Source organism: Pholis gunnellus (genome assembly GCF_910591455.1).
Source record: "Pholis gunnellus genome assembly, chromosome: 11".
NCBI classification, from domain to species: domain Eukaryota; kingdom Metazoa; phylum Chordata; class Actinopteri; order Perciformes; family Pholidae; genus Pholis; species Pholis gunnellus.
In genome coordinates, this window is record NC_136538.1 from 8,865,351 (window position 1) to 8,887,913 (window position 22,563).

The following is a 22,563-nucleotide window of genomic DNA, read 5'->3' on the forward strand; positions in this document are numbered from 1 at the left end:
AAGAGCATCAACCAAAAAAATCATTTTAGATCTGGTGCGAGGCTTTGTCTCTGCTTCTGAATCATTTCTGCTGCCTGCATTCCTGCTTGTCCGACTAGGAGCGCCGACTTGAACTGCATGATGATTCGTGGTTATGTAATAAATAGTTTGTGCCACAGGAAGACAATGGAGTTCTGATTGTCATGCCAAGAAATGCATTCCAGAGAGCATCCAGGCCGGGATTATATAGAAACCAATTCACACCGTAGGCTAGCGTTGCTGCTTAATTTCATACTGTCTTCTTTAAATAAGCCAAATATGTGAAAGTTCATTAAACTGTTGCCGTTGGGGCCCGTGACCATTCTGCAGTTATTATTCTCTCCAGCTGGATAGCAGTAGCCTGTTATTAGATGACGATTGTGTTTGCACTTGCTTAATTGTCATAACCGCTGACGGGAGCGATGTTTTTCACGTTGACATTTCTGGTTTAATGTTGCAGCGTTTGTTGTTTTCATAGTGCTCAGATTCATCGTGATCTATCGGTGCTTGAGGACTGCCCACTTGTTGTACTGCTCTGTATATCAGGAGCATCTGCTCAATGCCGTAACTGTAGATTGCTCTGTAACTGGGACAACTTTTTCATTATGTTCACTTACCACTTACCATTTCATGTCACTCTGGCTTATGGTCCACAGCCATCCTCCATCAACTACACACACACACACACACACACACACACACACACACACACACACTGCTTTAACACTGTGTGCTGGATAAGACACTTAGATAAACATCCTAAGAGTCGACTAATGTGTTGGATAATTGTTTGAAATCAACTTAATATGTAAATACATTTGCTTAAAAGTGAATGAAGAAAGTCCTCGCTCGAGCAAAACAGTCTGGTAGATGCACTCAGCTAATGCACGATTTAATAAATACACTAAATATTTTACAATATCAGATTTAAGCATAATGTGTAGCCGACGTGCCTGTGACTTCTAAAACTTAACAGTGATAACAAAAATGGTGACTTAATGTATATATGACTATTTACTGCCTAGTTAAGTTAAAGGACCACTCTCACACTGTTGTAATATGATGTATATATATAACATAAGGAATATATGCGTTAACAGACTGGAGGTGTGGGGTTTGTAAGAAGTGTGCATGTAGGAGGCATGGGAGGTCTTTAGGTAAATGTAGAATTCAGCCTTTTTAGGGACTAAATTTCACGATATATCTGCGCCTGCTGCTTCACTTTTGACCATTTTGTTTATGGAAGTGCGTTACTAAATTGCTGTGGTGCTCTTTTAACTGTAATTGTCAGTCCAAAGTTGCTCTAATGTGTCAAAACAGGAACTGTTCAGACAGTCTTTGATGAAAACTGAAAATTGCTGCGCTGCGGGAGTGAAATGTGTTTAGTTAAGTTAATCTGCATTTAGATGAGTTGACAGCTTGTGGTGATACGGTACTGTATGTACTTAAAGCATTTGGGAAGAGACCCGCTGCAGGTCAGCTGCTGTAGATGGAGACCAAGTACTTTAAGGGAGCTGTGTTTAACATTCTAAACATTAACATAGCGGCAAACAACTATTTGCTATGTAAAGATATAGTGCAGTGGTGTCTACCCGAGCGGAGGATAAAGTTGCTCTTCTTCTGTGTGTGTTGTTGTCAGAGCTTCTCCTTGCTTTGTTGACATAGCGCTCGCTGCTTTTAGTGCACGTGAGCGTGCCCCACCGATTAGCTCACGGCTGCTCTGCGCTGCTCTCGTACGGCGTCCTGACTGACGAGCGTGAGATGGGTAACGTGTAGAGTGTGTAAGCGTGACCATATGTAGAGCTGTAAACATCTTTGTTAAGGAAGGGGGGGGGGGCTTTGAATTGAATGTATGTGTATCACATCAGCATTATATTCTACTAAAACCCCCACAGAGGCCATATTGAAAGGCTTAAAAGACGGCTACAAATCATTCAGCAGGCATATGCAAACATTGGGAATTTGCACTTTGTAGCTGTCCGTGCTTTGAAGTCCTGGTGTTTGGTGAGTGGTCAGGGCATTAGCTTCTGTGAAAATGTAAAATGTTAAGAGTGGTGTACTTGGTTTGAATTGTTTGTGATACCCGGGGAGTGAATTTGCTGGTCAGCCCTGCGTTTTGGGGAATAAGTGGGTAAACAAAAGGTATAAAGATTTTCTTTTTAGTTTAAAGCTGCCATGGCATTGCCAAGGCAACTCGTGCCAAAGCACCAGTCACTGGAATTGTGGTGACTTTGGTTTGGACAAAGAGGTGATTCACAGCAGGATTATTGTACGTGTGAGCTCGGCCGGGAGGGAGCTTAATTCTTTCCTGCATGCCTCTTGCATGTTCCTTTGTTTGGCCTACACGCCTGTTCATTATAGCACAATAAAATGGGTCAGAAACTGTCGTTTATGATATTTCCGTAATGCTGATTAGTGCCTGACTAGTATTTTCTTAAAGGTGCGGTTTTGTATGTCTTACATTGTAATTCCTAGACTGAAGATCTTTGATTTGGTCCACTTGATACAGACACTTAACGGTTACGTCACCCTGTGTTTACACCACCCTCACCTGGTGCAGCTGAATATTAACCAGTTTATGTTCACATCATTTATGTTCACATCATTTTTCACTGTCGTGCAACTTGACACATACAATAGTGACACATCCATTCTAACAGCAGCACGTGTCATTTTAGCTTTAAGAGGACACAACATCTGGATGAAATCCTGGACAATGGCAACAGTAGTGACCTCAGATTTCCTTTTGAAAATGAATACAGCGAGAGTGAGATAAATCATTGGTGTGAAAATACGACACGAAGTGAAACTCTGCTCTGAAGTGGAAGTCACACATGGTAATGTAGGCGGATCTCTGGTGCCAGAAGAGGAGATTCACAAGAATCAACAAGACGATGCACTCATACACACGATGGGAAATAGTCAGTGAAAGTCCACAGTAAGTTGTTGATAGTAGGTTGGCCTTTCATTATAACAGTAGTAAGTAAAAAGCTGAATAACATGGAAACACTTCAGTAAATTGTACTGAAGTGTGGCGCTTGAGTACATGTAGTTAGTTACATCGCTACGGACAAATACCCCGGTGGTGGAATGTGAGTGGAGTAGTTGGCATCACTTCAACATTTCCAACATGCTTGTATCAAAAATATGGGTGGGCCAGACTTGGATTGGGTCCAGTATGAAGTCCTGCACTTCACACCAGAAAGGGAAGATTTAACAGGTCGGCTGGAGATTTTCTGGAAATGATGATCTGAGCAATCATTGGTTGTCTACCGCGGTCTATTACGGCGGACTACGTGGAGCTAGAATAAATGACTGCTCCACTAATACACTCTCCAAGCCATAGGACTCATTACAACACATTGGCTGACTGTGCAGATTTTATAGGTAACAGTTCAGCAACGGTGGGCTTTGACTGATGAATGTGCAGCATATCTGAATCTGAAACACATACGTAGACGTGACCATCACTTTGGCTTTAGTTGGAGCTAATCAGCGAAAGCGGGGCTATTTGCAAAGACTGGTGCAAGTGTGTCTCACTAGATTATTAATGGGTTTCTTGATGCTCCCACGGGACCGTCTCCCAGAAACAGCCAGTGGTCTGTTGAGAGAATGACCAGGATCCCTTGAGCCCCTCCCCGATGACGATACGAACACCATAGCACATTATGTATCACCCCACAAATGTGCTATCGGTATTCGTCTTCTTTTTTTTTTTTTTACCTACTGAGAGTGTCTTTTTTTACTGAGTTGTAGAATAAAATTGCTATAGTCCCTCAAGCTGTCCAAGAAATGCACTATAAGCAGCAGCAGCAGTTTATTTTCAACTGGCGCTCGGCGGAGCTGGCTGTTACATTTTTCATGACCCAAGAGTCTTTTATTGAGCCGAAACTGATCTCATTCTGCTGTTGCCAGTGTCACCCCGGTATATTTAGTTTTGAATGATTTCAAAGCTGCGACTTGATGGAGCAGCTTTATCTGTTGCGTTCCCCGACTAGAGAGACGTAAAATACGGACAACAACACCGGTTAACCGTCAACTTCTGGGATTTACTTTAGGTCGTTCCTTTGTGGATGGGACACACACACACACACACACACACACAGATAAAAGTTGTTCTCTAACATGGTATCTGTGCGCGTCTGACTGATATCCAAGTCGATAATCCTTCAGTGGAGCTGCACTTCTGTGAACACTTTAGGTTTGTGTCTTTCCGTGCCAGCCGCAGTTGCGTTTTGTCGCCCCATGCCAAACTCCCATTTGTGTGTGTTTAATGAAGTACATGTGCCCGGAGAGCGCTTTCCGTATCAGTGGCACCAGGTGAATGGCCACAGAGCTGGTTTTGATCGTACCCCTGTTATTACCGTTACGGTGACTTTTGCATGCAGCAGCTGAAGCAGCGCTTGTGATGAATACTGCTCTGCTCTTCATGTGGCAGCATCTTGGATGAGAGCCTGTGAGGTGTGTGTGTGTGTGTCTGTGTGTGTGTGTGTGTGGCGTGTTTTCTAGCTTATTTTTAGTCGGTGAAAGGATGTTACACCTCACAAAGGCACAGGAATTCCGCCTCCCTGAGCTTAGTCATCTTGATTGGTTGTTCTTCTGAGCGTGTCTGTCGATCAGTGCCTGCAGGAGTGATGTGTTTTTCTCCAGTGTGATCTGATCCATGGATAGATTTAGGAGGCGGGGCATTATCAGTGGACACGACAAACGGCTCTCTGTTTGTGTCGGCATGCGAGCATGACAAATGTAAATCTGGCCTCAGCAGTGTGTTATCACCCCTGTCTTGTTAAACTGGGGTGGTTTGGCAGCCGCAGCTGTCAAGATAACCCCAGCTGCCCCTCCATGAGTCGGTAGCATGACTCGTCCTCCAAGAAGAGGAGAAAGGAACAGGCTTAGAGCAGGGGGAAGACAAAAGGAGACGCACTAGACGTATAGGAGAAGTATCGGCGTGAAGGAGGAGAGATAGAAGTGGTGTGTACAGAGTAGCAGTCCAGCTTTGACGAGAGAGCTGGTTCGCTCGTGGGAATGTAAACCTGGCGTTGGCTGGGGCAGCTGGTGCTGAGGCCAGACCGCACTAGAGACTAATGAGGTGTTTATCCGAGAGTTTGGGGAGGCTGAGATGCTCTGGACTCTGCCCCTGAATCCCATCCGTCAGAATCCATGAGACACCGGAGGAGAGGCGCCCTGTCCTGGTTTGGCTGAGCCACGGCCTCCCTAACACGGAAGACGCAATTTGTCCATCCGTTAAAAAAACTTGTTTCTTGTCTAATTTTGTATTTGCAGTCAGTTTGAGTTGAGTTTTCAAATAATTTTTTTTTCTGGGTGTTTGATTTATTAAAAATGTTCTTTGCAGTGTTGCATCTCAAAATTATTTAGTTTTTTTTATTGCACTTTTATATCATAGATAATAAACATTGACTATTTTTGAAACACTACTTTTAAGTCAACAGAGGATCTTTACCACTTTCTCACAAAGCTGGACTGGGTTGTTACATCACTGTGCTTATCTGTAGGATACAGTACACTGTACTTCTGCTTTGATATCAAGCATCCTATTAGCACAACAGCCAAACTCTGGTTATTCTGCATGAATACTTGGCTGAGGGTTCATTTAAAAGCGGTTGGATTTCTTATTTTTAAAGTGACGAACCTCAGTCTGTATTCAAAGAACCAGGGATTCAGAACCCAAAGTTTTCTAGTTTGCCGATCCAGATAATCTTTCTGTTCATGTCTCCTAAATAAGATTAGTATTTTGGTCTTGTGGTTTGTGGCCCAAAATCACTACACGTTTCCGGTGTCTGTCGGATAAGATAATGTAGGATTTAGCCTCCGGTAACAAATAAATTGAAGAGGGACATGAAACCCTTTGTTCATTTGGATAATTGGACGGTGGGTATTTTTAACCTTATTTCTGTTTCACCTGTTTCTCTTCTATCAGCGGGGCAACATGATGCTCATGCATATGCAGTGAATTTCACCGAGCATCATTATCAGTTCAGGGACACAGATTCCAGATCATGTTTATGTGACCTTGACACTGATCTGAGACATCCGACATTGAAAATCCTGATTTAATATTTATATTTTTCTACATAAAACAGCTGTACAGCTACTTCTAATGTACATAAATACATCCAATACACTTGTGTCCTTCATGTGACAGTATGTATAGTATCCCTGCAGAGGGGAGTGTAGGTGTGAAATGGTTGTAGGACTGAGGTATGAGCAGTATTCAGAGTACACAAATACACAATTTCAAACGCAGTATTCAATCAGTTCTAGCACTTAGGAGTCAAATCAGCTGTTTTCTCTGTTAACTGGAACTCCCCATTTTAAACTGTTGGCTACTATGTATTTCTTTCATGCCATTCAAGGGTTCGTTCACGTGCCACACGTTAGGAACATGCTTACGCGTTCACACAAAGGCAGTACTGTAAGTCATCTCTGAGTACACAGAGTCTAACGGGTTACAATAGACAAAGGAGCAGGATTGATGAAGAGGATAAAACCAGCATATTGGTTTACGGGAAGAAAGAACATTTTAACCTGCAAACACTTGAAGAAAGGCAAAGTGCTCAAATCTACAGCTGTGGACTTTTACCGTTTCAGTCCTTAAAGTGTGGCGGTCCTGCCAAGAAGCTCTGCAGCTGGTTTCAGCGTTAAGTTTACATCGCTGGTGTAGTTGGTAGTTGGAATGGCAACAATGAACAGCTGTTGTGTGCTTAGAAATAAAGATTTATGTATTTTATGTTTATCTCTGTGGATAAGAAATCTGACATAGTCTTACAAGTAATTAACTTGTAGTATGAAATTGAATATGCATAAAGTGTTTGGAGAAATTAGTGCTAAATGAACAGAGCCATCTTTCTGTGGGGATTTTTGTAGCTAATTTGATGTTAAGTTGTTAGGGAGCTTGTTCAATCCACTGGGCATTAGTACATTTTATTCATCCATTCAGAAAATAAGATGTGTTTTTGTATTTAGTGCTGCTACAAAAAGGCAGGGATGCACCTTAACCGATATTAGGCCGACAAATGACTCAATGGCTGGATGGGATATCTGTGACAATAGGGCCGATCTATTCAGTACAGTTCTATGTTTATATGCCATATACTTGGAAAAAGGTTTACACTTTAATTGTAATTCCTGTTATTCCTTTGTTGCTGGTCTACCATTTATTATTTTAATGATAAATAGCAATTCAGTACATCTATATCCATGTATTTATGTTACAATTTCTTTTACAAAGTTGGTAAAGCAATTTAAATCAAATCTGATGTTGCTCACTTCCACACAGTGAGGCAGACCGCTTATTAATCAAACCCTGGCATCAGAGCGGTACTCTGTATCGGCTCACATCCAAAGCCCAGGTGTCCGTATCCGGACTGAAAAAGTCGGGTCGGTGCATCCTCCCAATTAAAATGTACATTTGCAGTTTTGCTTATAGAAGAGGAGCTGATGTTTTCCTTAAGTAACACACAAACGTATCGGCCAAGTGGAGTGCAAATATGACATGTTGCATTTGGTCTCCTGTCAACAGGAAGCATGCCCACACATTGGGTCTTATTCGAGAAAGATGTCTAAATATACCTCCGCTATGTTAGTGGAGCCTTAGAGAAACACCCTCAGTAAATCCATCTCCACACTACATGAACTACAAACATCTTCTGCCCTCATCCACACTCTGAAAGTCTCTTTCTCTGTGTACCCGACCCCTCCGCAAATCCATTCTTGAGGGGGGGTTAAAAAAAAGAATAAAAATGTTTGATAAACATCCAATGATGACACAGGATGGTGCTATTTGTTTCGAATAGCTTCTTCTCTGTAGTCATCAAAGCAGTAGTGAAGTGGCCCTTTTGTCTGCTCCCTTAGAGGCTTGTTTTCCAACACCCAGAGCAGATGGTATGTGTTTTCTGTGGATGAATCACTGAGGCGGGTGGTTTTTTTTGCATAGCTGGCCTACACTATGTGAAGCTTTAATGTGTGTCCTCCCGCCTTAGCTGTGAGAATACACCTGTGTCGGTAAACTATATTTAAAAAAAAAGAAAGGCTTTGAACTGGTTTCTTATTTTTATTTTCCTCAGACTCTGGAGGAGCCCCCCTACTTGACGGTAGGGACGGATGTTAGTGCCAAGTACCGAGGGGCTTTCTGTGAGGCCAAGATCAAGACGGCCAAGAGGCTAGTCAAGGCCAAGGTAAGTCACATTTCAAAGTGCTCATGATCCACAATTAAAAATGCATAATCTGCCTGTGTTTTGTGTGTGTGTGAAGTGGATCGCAGCAGGGCGACAGGGCTCTTGTCTTTGTGCGAAAGGTGCAACGATGAAGATCATGCAACTCAGCTTTAATGTACAATCTGAGTGGATTGGATTGGAGATGGTCACATTTAAAAGATGCCCTCCAAAACATGATTAGAAATTCCTCACAATAGTGCATTTAAATAATGTTCTCGTCTGTGATGTTGCACAAAATCCAGCTGTGTTGCCTGCATGCTCGAGCTCTACCACCTGCTTTAGGTTGTTAGTACTGCTCAAGTAGCTGAAACACTGATCGGGGGGCCCCAGATGTGACAGATGCAGGCGTCTGGCCTGGCCCACCAGGTACCAGTCACATCCTCAGGCCCCCCCTCCCCCGCGCCCGCCCACTGCTTTCATGTTTTGTCGCGGGGACGGCGTGATTGCCGTTTCCCCCGACGGTTTGATGCCTTGCCGATGAAGGCGTTGCGTGATGCACGTAGTACAGTGTCTCATTTCCCAGTGGGGCTAAAGCATCTGGATAATACAATAGAGACGGATCGCTCGTCTCTCGTTCTGCTGGAGTGTGTGGGAGGAGCAAAGATTAGATACTGGCTGTTTCTCACTGTGTGTCAATGCACCGTAGTTCCCCCTGTAGAGACAAAAGAGCAGCGATGTGCTGCCATCCCGGCGCTCCAGCTGAAACCATCAGAGGACTTTTTGTCTAACGGACGGAGACAAAACAACATGCCATGTTGGACCATGTGATTTCCTTAGTTTAGATATTGTGGACTAAAATGAAGCTAATAGGGTAGTCTCATCTCATCTCATAAATTAATTAATTACCATGCTAATTGGCCCGAGTGTGGGTTTGCGTTTGAGTAGCTGTAATATGAATGTGAGGCTCTGTTACACAAACGGAGAACATGGCAATTATTCAGCGGTTGTTGTGAATCTGAATATCCCGCTGTAATGGATTCCTCTTTAGCTCTTTGGTTCATTAATCCCGGTCTGCTTGTTTAACAGAGTCGACGGTGGCAGCATATGGCGCTGGTGTGTTTTCAGTGATTTTTAAAGCCCAGTAAAAGATCCGTATGGCATTCTTATTTATGACGACGATCCGCACTAGCATTTAGCACCATGTCGGCATCACTCACTGGGACATGTTCGGCACGTGTTTAATCAGTCAAGACTGTGGTGCAGTAACAAGTACTGTGTTGGAAACAGAGCGATGCGTGATATATTCAACGTTCATAGTGCATGTTTAGCAGTTTTTATTCTAGATTTCACTGCAGAATGTAAATAAAGGAATCGCTTGAATGAAAACATCGCATCCATTTCAATCAAGTTTTAGAGTACTGTTTGTTGTTCACCACCGGACCACTCGAAAAAAGTGATATCCACACTCTGTTTTCTTGAAAGTAAATGAGGGGATTAATTCCCTTTAGTTGCATTATACATCGTGGCACAAAGCCCTAACTGGAGGCAGTATTAATGCAAACAAAGTCAGTGGAAATCCAGAGTGCGGAGGTGAGGAGATGCACAAAGTGAAGGCGAATACGCTAAAGTTCCAAATGTTTTCAGCTGGTGTCCCTCGGCCAAAGGATTACTGAGGTGTGTTGTTAGCTGGGCATCATGTCCTTTCACTGTTTGCATTTTCAAATTTTGGAGAATTTTCGCTCCCCCCCCCCCTTTAGAATTCAGTGCATTGAAACTTGCTGCAGCTCAGTAACATTTGAAGGCTTATTGGAAGAAAGGATCTTTTAACGTGATGGACTGTGAGCTCCTGACAAACCTATTCACATCACCTCATACATTTGCTCGAGGCTCTATTTTATCAGAAATATGGCTTCATATCTTATTCCAATATTTGATGTTGCGTCTAAGTGGCTGCACACTTTGTGTGTGCGGTTCCAGACTTTCTGTTGAACCGTGCGGCAACCAGGCTCACAGTTATGAGAATGTCAGGACGCCTCGTCTCTGAGAAGCAAAGGGAGTCCTTTATTCTGATGGGCGGGATTGTTATTATCCCCAGAACTGGTGAAATTCAGCCTCAGGAAGCGTTTTATTCCTTTCTCTGCCATCTAATTTTATGAGATGACAATTTAACAGCATCTTACACTATGTATTTCTTTCATTCATTGTCTTGATGCCGCCTTCATAGCGAGACTTTGATTGCTCGTCTCTGCTGTTGGAAAGCCGTCTGAATTTGTTTCCGGCAGGCTTGTTTTTTTCTGAGATGGGGTGCTTAACGTCTCTCTCTGCCCACCGTATGGCGGCTGATTCTAAACTAAATCAGCCGATAAAAGCGAAGCCAGTTTTCCATTAAAAGTATGTCACTATTTTACTCGCAAAATGAGCGAAATTTCCCTCAGGTAATCGAGGAGGAAGCACACGAGCCTGTTGACATATCAAGCGGGGAGGGGCGTTTTCTTTCCACGCACACGCTCCCTGGAAAATATGTGACGATTACAAAGTGTGTGTGCGCGTCTGCCTGCCTTGTGCTCTTTTCTGTCACTCAGCGTTGCCAGGTCGCCATGCAGATGCAAGATTACCACAGCATGATCAGATTATGATCTACTGTGGCTCACTTAGGGGAGGCTGCAGTTGCGGGGGGGGGGTGGTGTCAGTTAGTGTTGCCCTAACAATCGCAACAGGAATCCACCGCAGTTGGCTCCAACAGATGTGGCACAGTTGCCAATTTGTGTGTGTGTGTGTGTGTGTGTGGGGGGGGGGGGTCAGTCACTCACTCAGCGATGCCAGAAATGAGCCGTCGCATTAAATATTCACACACGGCTGCTTGCCAGTTTTTACTAGAATGATATCTCAAACCACACCGATGTAAAGCAGCACACCTGCGTGAAAGAGTCCATCATTGTAATCAGTGCAGAGACGTGCTGCCTCTGTGAACTGGAGGATGGTGGCGCCCGGTCAGGCCCTTGGGGAATTGTTTGTTTATCCTCGTTACTGATTCTGTCCCCCCCCCCCCCCCCCCCGTCCGCAGGTGACCTTTAAACCAGATCTGTCCACAGCTGAGGTTCATGATGAAAACATCAAAGGACCTCTAAAGGTAAGGCAGGAAAGACGGAGGAGATGGAACGTTGTCATCACACACATGTTGTCCTTAATTACCATTGATTACTGTTGTTTAGTCTTTTTTTTTATAGCTCAGACTATAAGACCATAATGAGCCATAAAGGCATTGCTTTGCACATTTATTTCAGTCAATCATGATTCTTGTGTCAGCGATGTTCTTGTCTCATTACTTAAAAAGCCATTCCGTTCATCATTAGCAGCACATTAGGATGCCACATAACAGCGGTGTGTCCGTCCCACAGGTGGGGGCTGTTGTAGAGGTGAAGAATCAGGATGGAGTTTACCAGGAGGCCACGATCAATAAGCTGACCGATGCGAGTATATATACTGTTGGTAAGTCCGGAGCAAACGGTGTCTCTCCCCCTTTGTACTCTCCCTGCAGCGATCTTACAAAACATGCTCGTGTAATAGGAACTCCAAAAGGCAGTGCTGATAAATGCTGCATGTAGGAATGTAACACAAGATAACTTTTATTATTGATTCATTTTTCTTTCAAATAATTGATTGATTGTTGAGTCCATAATGTGTGAATAATAAAAAGGTAATTGATATTTTCCAAAGTCCAAGTTGACTTCCTTAAATTGCTTGTTTTGTCCAACCAACGTAATGTATTTACAAATGTGAAAGCAGCATATTTGTCATATTTTAGAAGCTGGACTTTTTTAAATTCCCAAATCATCCACAGTACACCGAGCACACAGACTGCTGCTCAGATCTGTCGTCTCTCAGCGGCTGCTCGTCACTTCAGAGAGCCCGCGGAGTTGTCCCCGTCTCCAAACACTCGGCGTGGCACATTTTCATTCATCAACAAAAACATGAGTCACTGTTGAAGTTACCTCAAGTGTTCTTCTTTCATCGCTGTCGCCAAGTATATTTGAGCGAGCAGTGCCTGATGGGATTTCATGATTTAAACATGTGGGTGATCTTTGGGAGCATTGTGACTTCTGGTTGATTGAGATCTGTAATATTATGTATATTATGTCGCGGGGGATTTGATATCAGTTAATATATAAATAAATGAAATCAGTAAATCCTCAGACACTTCCCTTACGTCTCTTTTATTCTACCATGTGTACGCTCTGTGTCTGACAGAGAGTCCTTGAAGCTGTAATAAAGCAGTGAGCTGCCTGCCGGAGGAATTATCTAAGCCTTAAAGAAAACACAGGCATAATTCCACACATATCATAAACCAAGCAGACAGTTTGTAACCGAGACCGGAGTTTATTTGTGCTTAAGTGTGTGTTTTTTGTGGACTCCCGTCCCACCTACAGCAGCCTAACAGTCTCTCATCTCTGCAGTGTTTGACGACGGCGACGAGAAGACCCTGAGGCGTTCCTCTCTCTGCCTGAAAGGAGCGCGTCACTTTGCAGAGAGCGAGGCGAGTATTGTGCAGTTTCATACCGGCCTCGGTCTCTCAGCTTTCTAGAGAAAGCAACGCTCATATTTCATTTCATTTTGTCACCAACCATCTCACATCTTTACTCGTGGTGCTCAAATTAAAACGCCGCTTACAAACGCTCCCACCTCGGCATTCAGAGTTTTAGTTGTGATGCATTTCCAGGCACATCGCGGCAAGTTTGCCAAAAACAAAGCGCTGGTTAAATCCCTCCGTTTGCAACTGATTTAAATCCCACAAAAGAGAATTTCTTCCAGGTATAAAAGATGAATCTTTTTGTCTGACAAAGCAGCACTGAGACTCACTGCTGTTGTTTGTCTCCCCTGCAGACACTCGACAGACTCCCTCTCACCAACCCCGAGCACTTCGGCACGCCTGTCATCGGCAAGAAGGGCAACCGCGGCAGACGGTCGAACCCGATGTGAGTATCGCCCTCCGTCTCTGCACATCCCACAGGGCTCACGTCAAACTTAATATATCAGGAGGTCGGTGTTGCTGGAGGCGAGGGATTTCCTGTACTAACCCACAGTCGTCTGTAACAGGCTCCCCCATTCTAAGTATGCTGACAGCAGTTGAAGTGAATCTCCATCCCTTCATAAACAGAGCCCGAGACCTGGAACTAGAGAGCCTATCCTCTCCTCCTCCAGCTCCTTTATCACAACGGGATGCAGAGGCAGTGTTAGCGCGGGACGGTCCTGCTGAATATTATCTTCTTTTGCTTTGACTCAAATGTTCCAGTGGGTGTTTTGTGCTCTGATGGGTCTCATCAGGGAATAGGAAGTGCTGAGGGCTTTTTTTTTTTTTTGCCGCTGGATATAATTGTGGCTCCTCTCTGTTATAAAGAGGACACTCTGCTACGTAATCTCACTCTCTCACACCCCTTTGCTAATGGCACTCGGAGAAAAGTCAATATTTCTCCAAACATTGATGTAATATTGTCCCAGCTGCGCATTGACACCATGGACCTGTTATCTTCCTGCGCGCTAATGGTCTCTTGACTCTTGAACAACGAGGCAGTGGAGATTGACGTCACTGGAAAAAGAAGACCGCTACATTTCCTTGTCGTACGATTTCTTCTTCTGTAAATGAGACGGTTCAACATTTTTAGAGCATAGCGGCTATTTGCGTTCTTGCTCGGGGTTAGATGAGATGATTGATACCTCTCTCGTCCCCGTATGCTAAATATGAAGCTACAGCCAGCAGCGGATTAGCTTAGTTTAGCTTAAAAACTGGAAACAGGAAAAGAAAAGCTAGCCTGGCTGTGTTAAGAGGTAGAATAATCAACTGATTGGTACCTCTAAATCTCACAATTAAGTTAGTTTCCAGGGAAGCAGCGAGAAGTTACTGCTCTCAGATTTGCTGTTTTTACACTTTATGCTCTTTGTGAGTATTAAGCACATGCGTTTTAATGTGTATATATTGAGCTTTAGAGGTGCTGGAAGGAAGTTAACATTTGACGTAGCTCGGCGAGCTGTTGACCCCTGTTTCCAGTCTCTCTGCTTTGCTAAGCTAAGCTAACCGGCTGTTGGCCCTATCTTCATATTCAGTGTACAGATATGAGATTGGTTCTCATCTAACGCCCACAAAGAAAAGTAATTTTACAGGAAAAGTTTGACATTTTGGGAAATGCGCTGTGTTCCTCATTGAGTGGCTAAAGTGCTTTGTTTGTGACTTAGATTCACAGCTTAGTTGTTGTCGTAGTAGTAGTAGTAGTAACAGACCGGCTGATTTACTGCTCTTGAATGGTGCCAAACTCTGTGCATGCACATGAGCACAGAGTATAAAAAGAGGACGGAGGATCCGTTCGCCTGCTGCTGCTTTGCACGTTCACTCCGAGGCGCGGCCGCGGTCAGAATGAGGCGCCTCGTCAATACACTGATCCTAATGAGGGAGCTCGTCAGTGAAGCTGGCTTTATGTTTTTGCTCCGCTGCACAACGGCACGACTAGAAAGGCTTTGTTGTGCTGCGGATTGTTAGTTGGAGGCTTTTTGATGTTAAATGGAAAGATGATTGGTCAGCACGAATCCTCTGCCTGTATCGAGAGAGACCAGCGCGCACAATGTTGTTTTCCTAACCTCATTAAATATGAAATGCCAGCATCTTTCTGGCTCTATCAGCAACCAGAACCTATTTCTACTTTTTTAAGCAGCAGTGCGACAAATTGACAGCACAACATGTTCTCAATCAAATGTCAACCAGACGTGACGAATGCTTTTTAAATGAGAAGCCACGTGCTCACCGTGCCTACCTTAAATTGCCTTGTCTGTTGAGTAAACTGCCCTTATCTCCCACAGCCAAGAAGAAGAATTGTCTTCATCCTCCAGCGAAGAAGAGGAGAGCAACCAGCGGCAGAATGAGGATCTGTTCGGCAAAGTGGTCTGTGTGGAGGGGGTCGCCACCGGGGACAAAAAGAAGACCACGTGGTATCCTGCTTTGGTGAGCTCATAGTCTGCCTTCACTCACTGCTCTCTGCTCCATCGCAGTGAAGAAACAGGAACAGGAACCACTGCTGCTGGTCTTCCAGCACACTCGCAGCATTGTGCCATTTCATCTGAACGCCCGCTTATGTAACCTCAGCGGGATTATGTTATTGCGTAACACCAATCGTCAAATATTGGAAATGTGCACGATGCTGTGGTTAAATAGCTGATTCCTTTCAGTGAGACGTTTTGCAGTAGCTGCCCGCCTTCTGTAGTTTAAAGAATTTCAGAAAGCAAAACAGTTCAGCTCCTATTTTGGAGGAGAACAAGTTATGGCTGATGTGTGCAATAATGCAGCACAAAACACTCGTTTGATGTTTTTCAGTCCTTTCCGATCCATTTGTTTCCGCCCACCCGTAACTCTCAGGCAGCGTTAGGCACAGTGAACTGGTGACAGGCCTTGTTTGTTTTTGTAAGTGTTGCAAGTGGAACTGGGAGAATGGGAGAGGGTGGGGAAATCTGTCCCTTTAACTGTGTAGTCAGCGGGGCCCCGCCTCCAGGGTTTGTTGTTCTTGGCTTGCTGTCGACTGAGCTCAATGCTGCCTCCCTGTGACGGCCAGGAGAAGTGCGTTACACGGTCGCATACCACTGTTTACACCGGCAGCGTATGGCAGAGGGGGTGGAGCAGTACGCTGCGAGATGTTTCATGCAACAGATGACGCACGGCTGTAACAAACGATGTGCTCCTGAGAGGCACGGTAAAATGAAAGTCAAAAGAAACACGTGTTTACATCTGCACGTCTGCAGTGCAGCACATGTGTCACAGAGAGAAATGACACAGCAAGCAGCACAGTGTTTTAAGTAAAAAGCCTCCACCCCGCAGGCCTGTCTGTGTGTGTGCTGTACATGCAGAGAGAGCAGGAGCCGTCAGGCAGAGTCCTGATGGAAATCAAATCTCCATATTGGCAGCGCTGCCTCCCGTGGGTTAGACCCCGGCACTGGAACAACTCCCACTGTTGTGCTCCTCCACTCCAGTAAACAGCAGCAGCGCACCCCGTGCACATCGCTGCTCATCCCACGCGCTTGTTTGTCTTCGTTTCGTAGACAGCATCCATCAGCGTGGCCTTTTCCTGAAATCATTAACTCAAACTCTGACACCCCCCCCTTTCCTCCGCTTTACTGTCTCACACACACACACACACACACACACACACACACACACACACACACACACACACACACACACACACACACACACACACACACACACACACACACACACACACACACACACACACAATACAACCTCCTCTGACCTCTTGACTGTCTCTTGTTTCTGTACAACAAGGTCATCTCCCCGGACTGCCACGATGACGTGACTGTGAAGAAGGACAACATCTTCGTCCGCTCTTTCAAGGATGGGAAATTGTGAGTCACACCTCGTGTTAATTAGACCTGCAGCAGTGATTATCAGTCATCAGACATTCTCACTGTCATTTCATACATCGTATTTATTGATGTACATCAATTATGTTTAGGAGTAATTATTATGTCAACAAAAAGTCATTGGCTTTGCACAACGTTTCTTAAGGGCCTTAGCGTTGCTTACTGATTAATGCTGTTAAACCAAGTATTCATTGGGGAAGTAGACAAGTAAGTGATTGGCATTTTCACTTGATAAATGATCTAAGTCGCTCTTGATTTATCAGTTAATCATCTAGTACCACTGTAAGACATCCTCATCAGGAGATGAAAGTGTTTTAATTGGATATATGTGCAGTGAACCTTTGAAAAAAAACGAGCACTAAATTGTAAGATGTGGCTGCACAATATAATCATAATATTTGCAAATATTTCAGTTACTTTTGTTACTGCCTTTTTTCCTTCTTTTTCATGCCTTTTTGTTTATTTATTGCAATGTCCCTTTCCCGTTATTTGAGGGAGCTGTGCCAGATGACATTTCTTCCTCTCGACCAGTTAATTGTGCACGTTTTTAAATGACCCATTTATTGTGTGGCCCGACAAGAGTTGCGATGCTGTGGGCCTTCCCTGCCTTTGTTATGTCATTTGTCCTAAGGCTGTAAGTTACCGGCCAGCTGAGGTAGAGTAGCTTCCCTGCAGCCTTCCCCTCGGCGCGGAACCACACAGCACAGATTGTTTTGTCTGCAATGAGAGGAAGAAGTCCTGTCAGGATTTGGCACTCTGCTGGTGCTTTGAAAACGGCAGCTTCTGTGTGTGTGTGTTTGTGTGTGTGTGTGGGTAGAAACACAGCCGACACTCGACATGAATTAATCCGGTCTTTGCTCGCCGTTCCAAAGTCGACTTTTCTGTCTGTTTTGAGTTGCATTGATGACGGAGCAGCCTTGAGTCTGCGTTCCTAAATGGATTCCTGCGTAACTCATCAGCACGAACCTTAATCTGCAGCTGAAGACACATTTGCAGCAGACGCGGTGTGAAGAGTCCCTCTTATCGTTTATGTTTTTGGCTAATAGTCAGGTGGAGCCGATGAGAGCGATAAGAGATGATAAATCAGAGGAGACCTGGAAGTCATATACTCGGGAAGTATTTCCTCCCTGAACGCGGCTCCCTGTGATGGCTTTTTGTTGCAAATTACATCGAAAAACTGAATCGGCACAGTGTGTCCACGGCTACCCGCAACAAATGGTAATGTAGGAGTCGGAAAATCTATATCATCCGTAACGAGTTTTTCAGGTTTGTTTCCCTCCAATCCTTCCTGCTTATTACGTGGATGGAATAGCAAAGATGAGAAGTGCATATCAACGCTGCTAAGTCTTTTTTTTTTCACAGAGTTGACCACATTGCTGAGATCTTGCAGTGTGATGAAATTTGAAAAGTGTCACATGCATCAACACCACATTTCGACTGTACCCTCTTTTCAGTAACGCTGCGGCTGTTTCACTGCTGCACCGCTTTCCTTTTCCACTCGTCATTGTTTGTTATTGTACATTTTATCATTCATGGCAGCCTCTTTTCATCTGTTATCATAGCGAGTTTATTCTAACTTGCTGCTCCCTGTGTGATGTGTGAAGAGGGGTCACATCCAGAAGCCATGTGACCTTTTCCCTCCACAGGCGTTGGTGTTGTTGGTCGTGATGACCATTCAACGCGCCTTTCAAAAACAATGGCTCTCCAAATCATTTTTAGGGAAAGCAAGGTCACTTCCAAAAAAAGGGGGGGGGGGGGTTTCAGGAAGTGGCTATTCTTATTTAGTCAGATCTGGTTACCATAGTAACAGTGGAAACAGAAGCCATTTCTGGGGGGGTTTCTCTCGTCCGACTGGCTGCAAAAAACGAGAGTTTGATCACTGTGACTAGTTTTTAACTAAAACTTTGGTTTGACAAAACGAGTGTATATACTATAAAATCAGCTATGTTCTGAAGTATATGACTCTTCTTTGATATACCGTAATATTTTTTTTAAATGATCTTAATGGCTGATATAAATGTTCTACACATATTTTAAGAAGAAACTGAGCGAGAGGTGTACATTGTAAATATTGTATTCTGTAACCTAAAATTCATTCAGTAGTTTGCTTGCTTCACATCAGCCAGTAAGCAGTGAAGTGGAGCAGTTTCAGATAGTATATTGATATATCTTGATTTATAATTACGTCATCTAAATTGATAATAACACGCATGCACACAAATGACTGTGTATTTGTGTGCACCAGTGTAAAAATAGTCAGCGTACAGTTGTAAATATTTATTCATAATCATTTTTTTTAACAGTGAAAAATGTTTTTTTGCACTAAAGTTCCTAATTAAATGAGAAAATACTCGGGGCTTTTCATTTGTCAATTCAGGGTTTACAAAAAATAGGCTTTACCATGTGGTTATTTCATGTGTAGACTATTTATTTACTGCACCACAAGAAAACATGCTACATCGTGATACATACCGTTATCGAGATATGATGTGACCTATATCGTGGTAGAAGATTTTGGTCATATTGCCCAGCCCTAGTTTCAGTTTAGAACACCAAATTTTAAATAAACAATAAACTAAAGTGTTGCGTTTATTCAGTACGAGTGTCTGCAGCACTTCCATGTGTGGCCTTTATTTTCTAGCCATGCTAGCGGTTCAGCTCTAGGGATGGAAATGCCCCGTCAGTCGGTTGGTCCACCACTTTGGTCCGGACTGAAATCACTAAACAACAAGAATTGTCACAATATTTTGTACAGACATTCGTGGTCCCCAGAGGATGAATCTTACTGACTTTGGTGATTAGCTAATTAGCAAAAGTCAGCATGCTATATTAAGGTGGCGAACATGGTAACTTATTTTAGTAACTTTAATTTAGCTTAAAGCACCGCTGTGTTTAAGTACAGCCTCACAGAGCTGTTAGTCTTGTTATTTTAGTTTTTTTATATTCTCAATGAAAATAGTCGTACGTGGGTGAACCAATGCTAGTGACATACCCAATACATTTGTTTTAAACAAAAGATAAAGGAAATATCATTAAACCAATGTGTCTGTTTCTTATGAGCTCTTTTAGCTGCTTTTTTTTTTATTCCCTCCATGACAAATCTAGTCATTGGATCAGCTGCCTACAGATACCACAGCAAATCGTCTCTCTGGCACACTCGCCAAGCCTCTGACTGCTTTCAGCTTACAAGCTCCACTGATCCATACATCTGCCAAATTACCAGCACTTTGCCCAGCTGCTGCAGGGACGTTGTAAGGAAGTAGGCTGTGAATGCAGTCACGTCTGCTCAGATTTCCAGACATTTGTTGTTGCTGTGAGATGAAAATCTCCCCCCTGCCAGTGGTTTAGTTAACAAGACCTTAGGGTTGTTTTTTTTTATAGTCCTAAATTGGTCTCGGGGAAAACAAACATTTGCTTAGATTTTGGTTGACTTACATGGTTGGCTTAACTTAGAGTCACACCGTGTGGCTGAACCTTGATGTTGTCACACATTAATCCGATTTTTTCCGTGTTTTGCAGTAACACCGTGCTGCGGAAGGACGTCCGCGAGATGAACGGTGACTGTCCTCCAAAGGCCGACGCAGGGCTCAAACCAGGTGAGTTGAAAGTAAAGCTTTGAGAGGTGACTCTCACGGAACTGATGCATAGCACGTAGCCAGACCTCGACATCTGTGGGCTGGCCTGGATGTCGACACATTTGGCAGAAAGCGCTCGTAGAGGTGAGTTGCAGCGAGACAGACTGAGGCGAGAGAGGTTTTGTTTTTCGTTCTGGGAGAATGCGGCGGCTGAGAGCTCCCGTCACTGTCGAGTCTATTTTTATTTGAAGTCCTCACCAGGCTTTTTATACAGTGCCCCCGATTTTCTGCTGCAGAGCTCTCACTCTTTCATAATTACAGTTAGGAAACCGCTTCGTATGATCCCAGTCTTAGTATTCACAGGTGGTTGACTCACAACTGTGACATTTTCTGCATTACAAACGCGTAAAAACAAGCATCTGTCATGGTGGTTGGATGCTACTTATAGCCACCTGTGACATTGTGGCTGGATGCCTCTGCTGCTCTGCGTCACTGTGAATGCGCCCGACAGATTCTCATTCTGCTTCTTTTTTTTTCCACGGCTGCTTTTTGTCATGTTTATGTCAAATTCTATTTTTATTCTGTCCTATTTTTGTATACGGGTCTATTGTTTTAAGATGGTAAAAACTCTGATACTCTGGTTTCATGCAGTATAATACACTGTTTGATTGCCTCAGTGCCAGGGCTGAACCGAATATTAGCTTCATTCATAACGTTGACATTCAGATTCTAAATCAACATTTGATGCTGCGCAGCTTCTTTTTGTCTATTCGTTCTGTTCAAACACGGTGTTTCTGCACAGTTGCAGATAAAGATCAGGCTACGACAATATTGTTAATATTTATACTTTTTGTATAATGACATTCCAGTGGTGGCTGCGTAGGATTGTGTCTGACTCGTGTCATCCGAACATTTCCAATAACCCCAGAGCGTTGAGAAGTCTAAATTTATTGAAAAAGGTTAGATGTAATCATATCCCAAAGTCACAACTATCAAAATATTATTTCAATCCATATTTGTTGGCGTTTTCGCTGCAGTCAAATAACTGTTTTCTCTCCATTTGCCGTACACTAAGGGAGTCACACATCCTCATACGCTCCAAACACCAAGTGACAGATGTTATGAGGTTAAAGAAGGATCAGTTTGAATTTAGATTATTTGCCTTGTTTCTATTGACTCCATTGATACCAGTTTAAGAATTGTTGTTTTTATTTAATCTACAAGATTTAAAGAGCGATCTGATAGAAACATTTGTTCATTTCTTATCCCTGTTCATTTAGCATGACATGATATACTCGTTAGATGGGTTATAATCGTGTAAATCGTGTTAATGTGATACCACTGTGTGTGTTTGACAGCACTGGATGCAGCCTTGGAGTTCCTGCAGCAGTTTGTCGTGCCGAGCACCTGGAAGACGGAAGTGAAAGAAGAAAGTTCAAGCAGCGAGGACGAGGACGAGGAGGAAGAGGAAGGGCAGGAAGAAGATGCCAGTGGCGAAGAGGAGGTAAAAAAAGGAACCCTTCACATTCTCTTATCCCCACAAAAGAAAAAAAAAGAAAAAACCTCAAACTGTCTCGTTTCCTGTCTGCAGGAGGAAGTGGAGCCGTTCCCAGAGGAGCGGGAGAACTTTCTGCAGCAGCTCTACAAGTTCATGGAAGACAGAGGTGAAGATACAATCGATGTTTTCAGGGTTTCCTTAAAACAAACATTTTGTTTTTAAGGTTCAAGGGGCAGCTTTAGACTCGAGTACCAGTTGTGACAAAGTCTTCCCACTTTAAGGTCAAGGGAGAGCTCAAAGTTAGCTGAAACTTTGATTATCTTTTTACAACAATAAATATCTCTTTCAAGATTCAAGTTCTTTATTATCATATCTCTGTAGGCCCCCTTCAGCAATGCTCATTAAATATGTACATAGAAAAAGAAAATCATGCAAATGAAAGCAAAATGAGAATCTAAGAGGAGCTCGAGACACGGCAGCCGTCATCAGCGCCACCTTGATTCAAGATCTCCTTAAAATGATCTGAAAACCAGTGACGGGATGTTTCTAAATACAAGTACTGTACTTGAGTACAAATTTGAGGTACTTTACTTGGATGTTTCCATTTTCTACTCAGAGGGCAATAGTTGCTCAACTACATTTATTTGACAGCTTTAGCGCCTATCAGGTCAAGATTTTACACAAAAACATATGATCAGCTTATAAAGTATGATGTACTGTTATTAAAGTTATTAAAGAAAGAAAATAAAAAGTCATTTAACAGCTCAAAAGTATGTAAAATGATACATACATACATACATACATACAGGGAGTATTTTTATTTTGCAGTATTGCTACGTTTCTTTTTAAGTAAAGCATCTAAACACTGCTTTATAAATGC

General features: G+C 43.3%; 1 protein-coding gene across 5 annotated transcripts in view; it reads left to right on the plus strand.

The window, feature by feature from the left end:
* Positions 1 to 22,563, plus strand: part of arid4b (AT-rich interaction domain 4B) — a 36,560-nt gene that overhangs the window by 3,244 nt on the left and 10,753 nt on the right. For 4 of the 5 annotated variants that reach the window (XM_079168738.1, XM_079168740.1, XM_079168742.1 and 1 more), the window contains exons 3-11: positions 8,103 to 8,213; positions 11,257 to 11,322; positions 11,591 to 11,681; positions 12,647 to 12,726; positions 13,074 to 13,165; positions 15,039 to 15,180; positions 16,513 to 16,592; positions 20,130 to 20,206; positions 21,544 to 21,849. In XM_079168738.1, coding sequence (XP_079024864.1) covers positions 8,103 to 8,213; positions 11,257 to 11,322; positions 11,591 to 11,681; positions 12,647 to 12,726; positions 13,074 to 13,165; positions 15,039 to 15,180; positions 16,513 to 16,592; positions 20,130 to 20,206; positions 21,544 to 21,849 — 1,045 coding nt within the window. The remainder of the gene's footprint in view (positions 1 to 8,102; positions 8,214 to 11,256; positions 11,323 to 11,590; positions 11,682 to 12,646; positions 12,727 to 13,073; positions 13,166 to 15,038; positions 15,181 to 16,512; positions 16,593 to 20,129; positions 20,207 to 21,543; positions 21,850 to 22,563) is intronic. The other variant, XM_079168741.1, reaches the window with a different exon arrangement.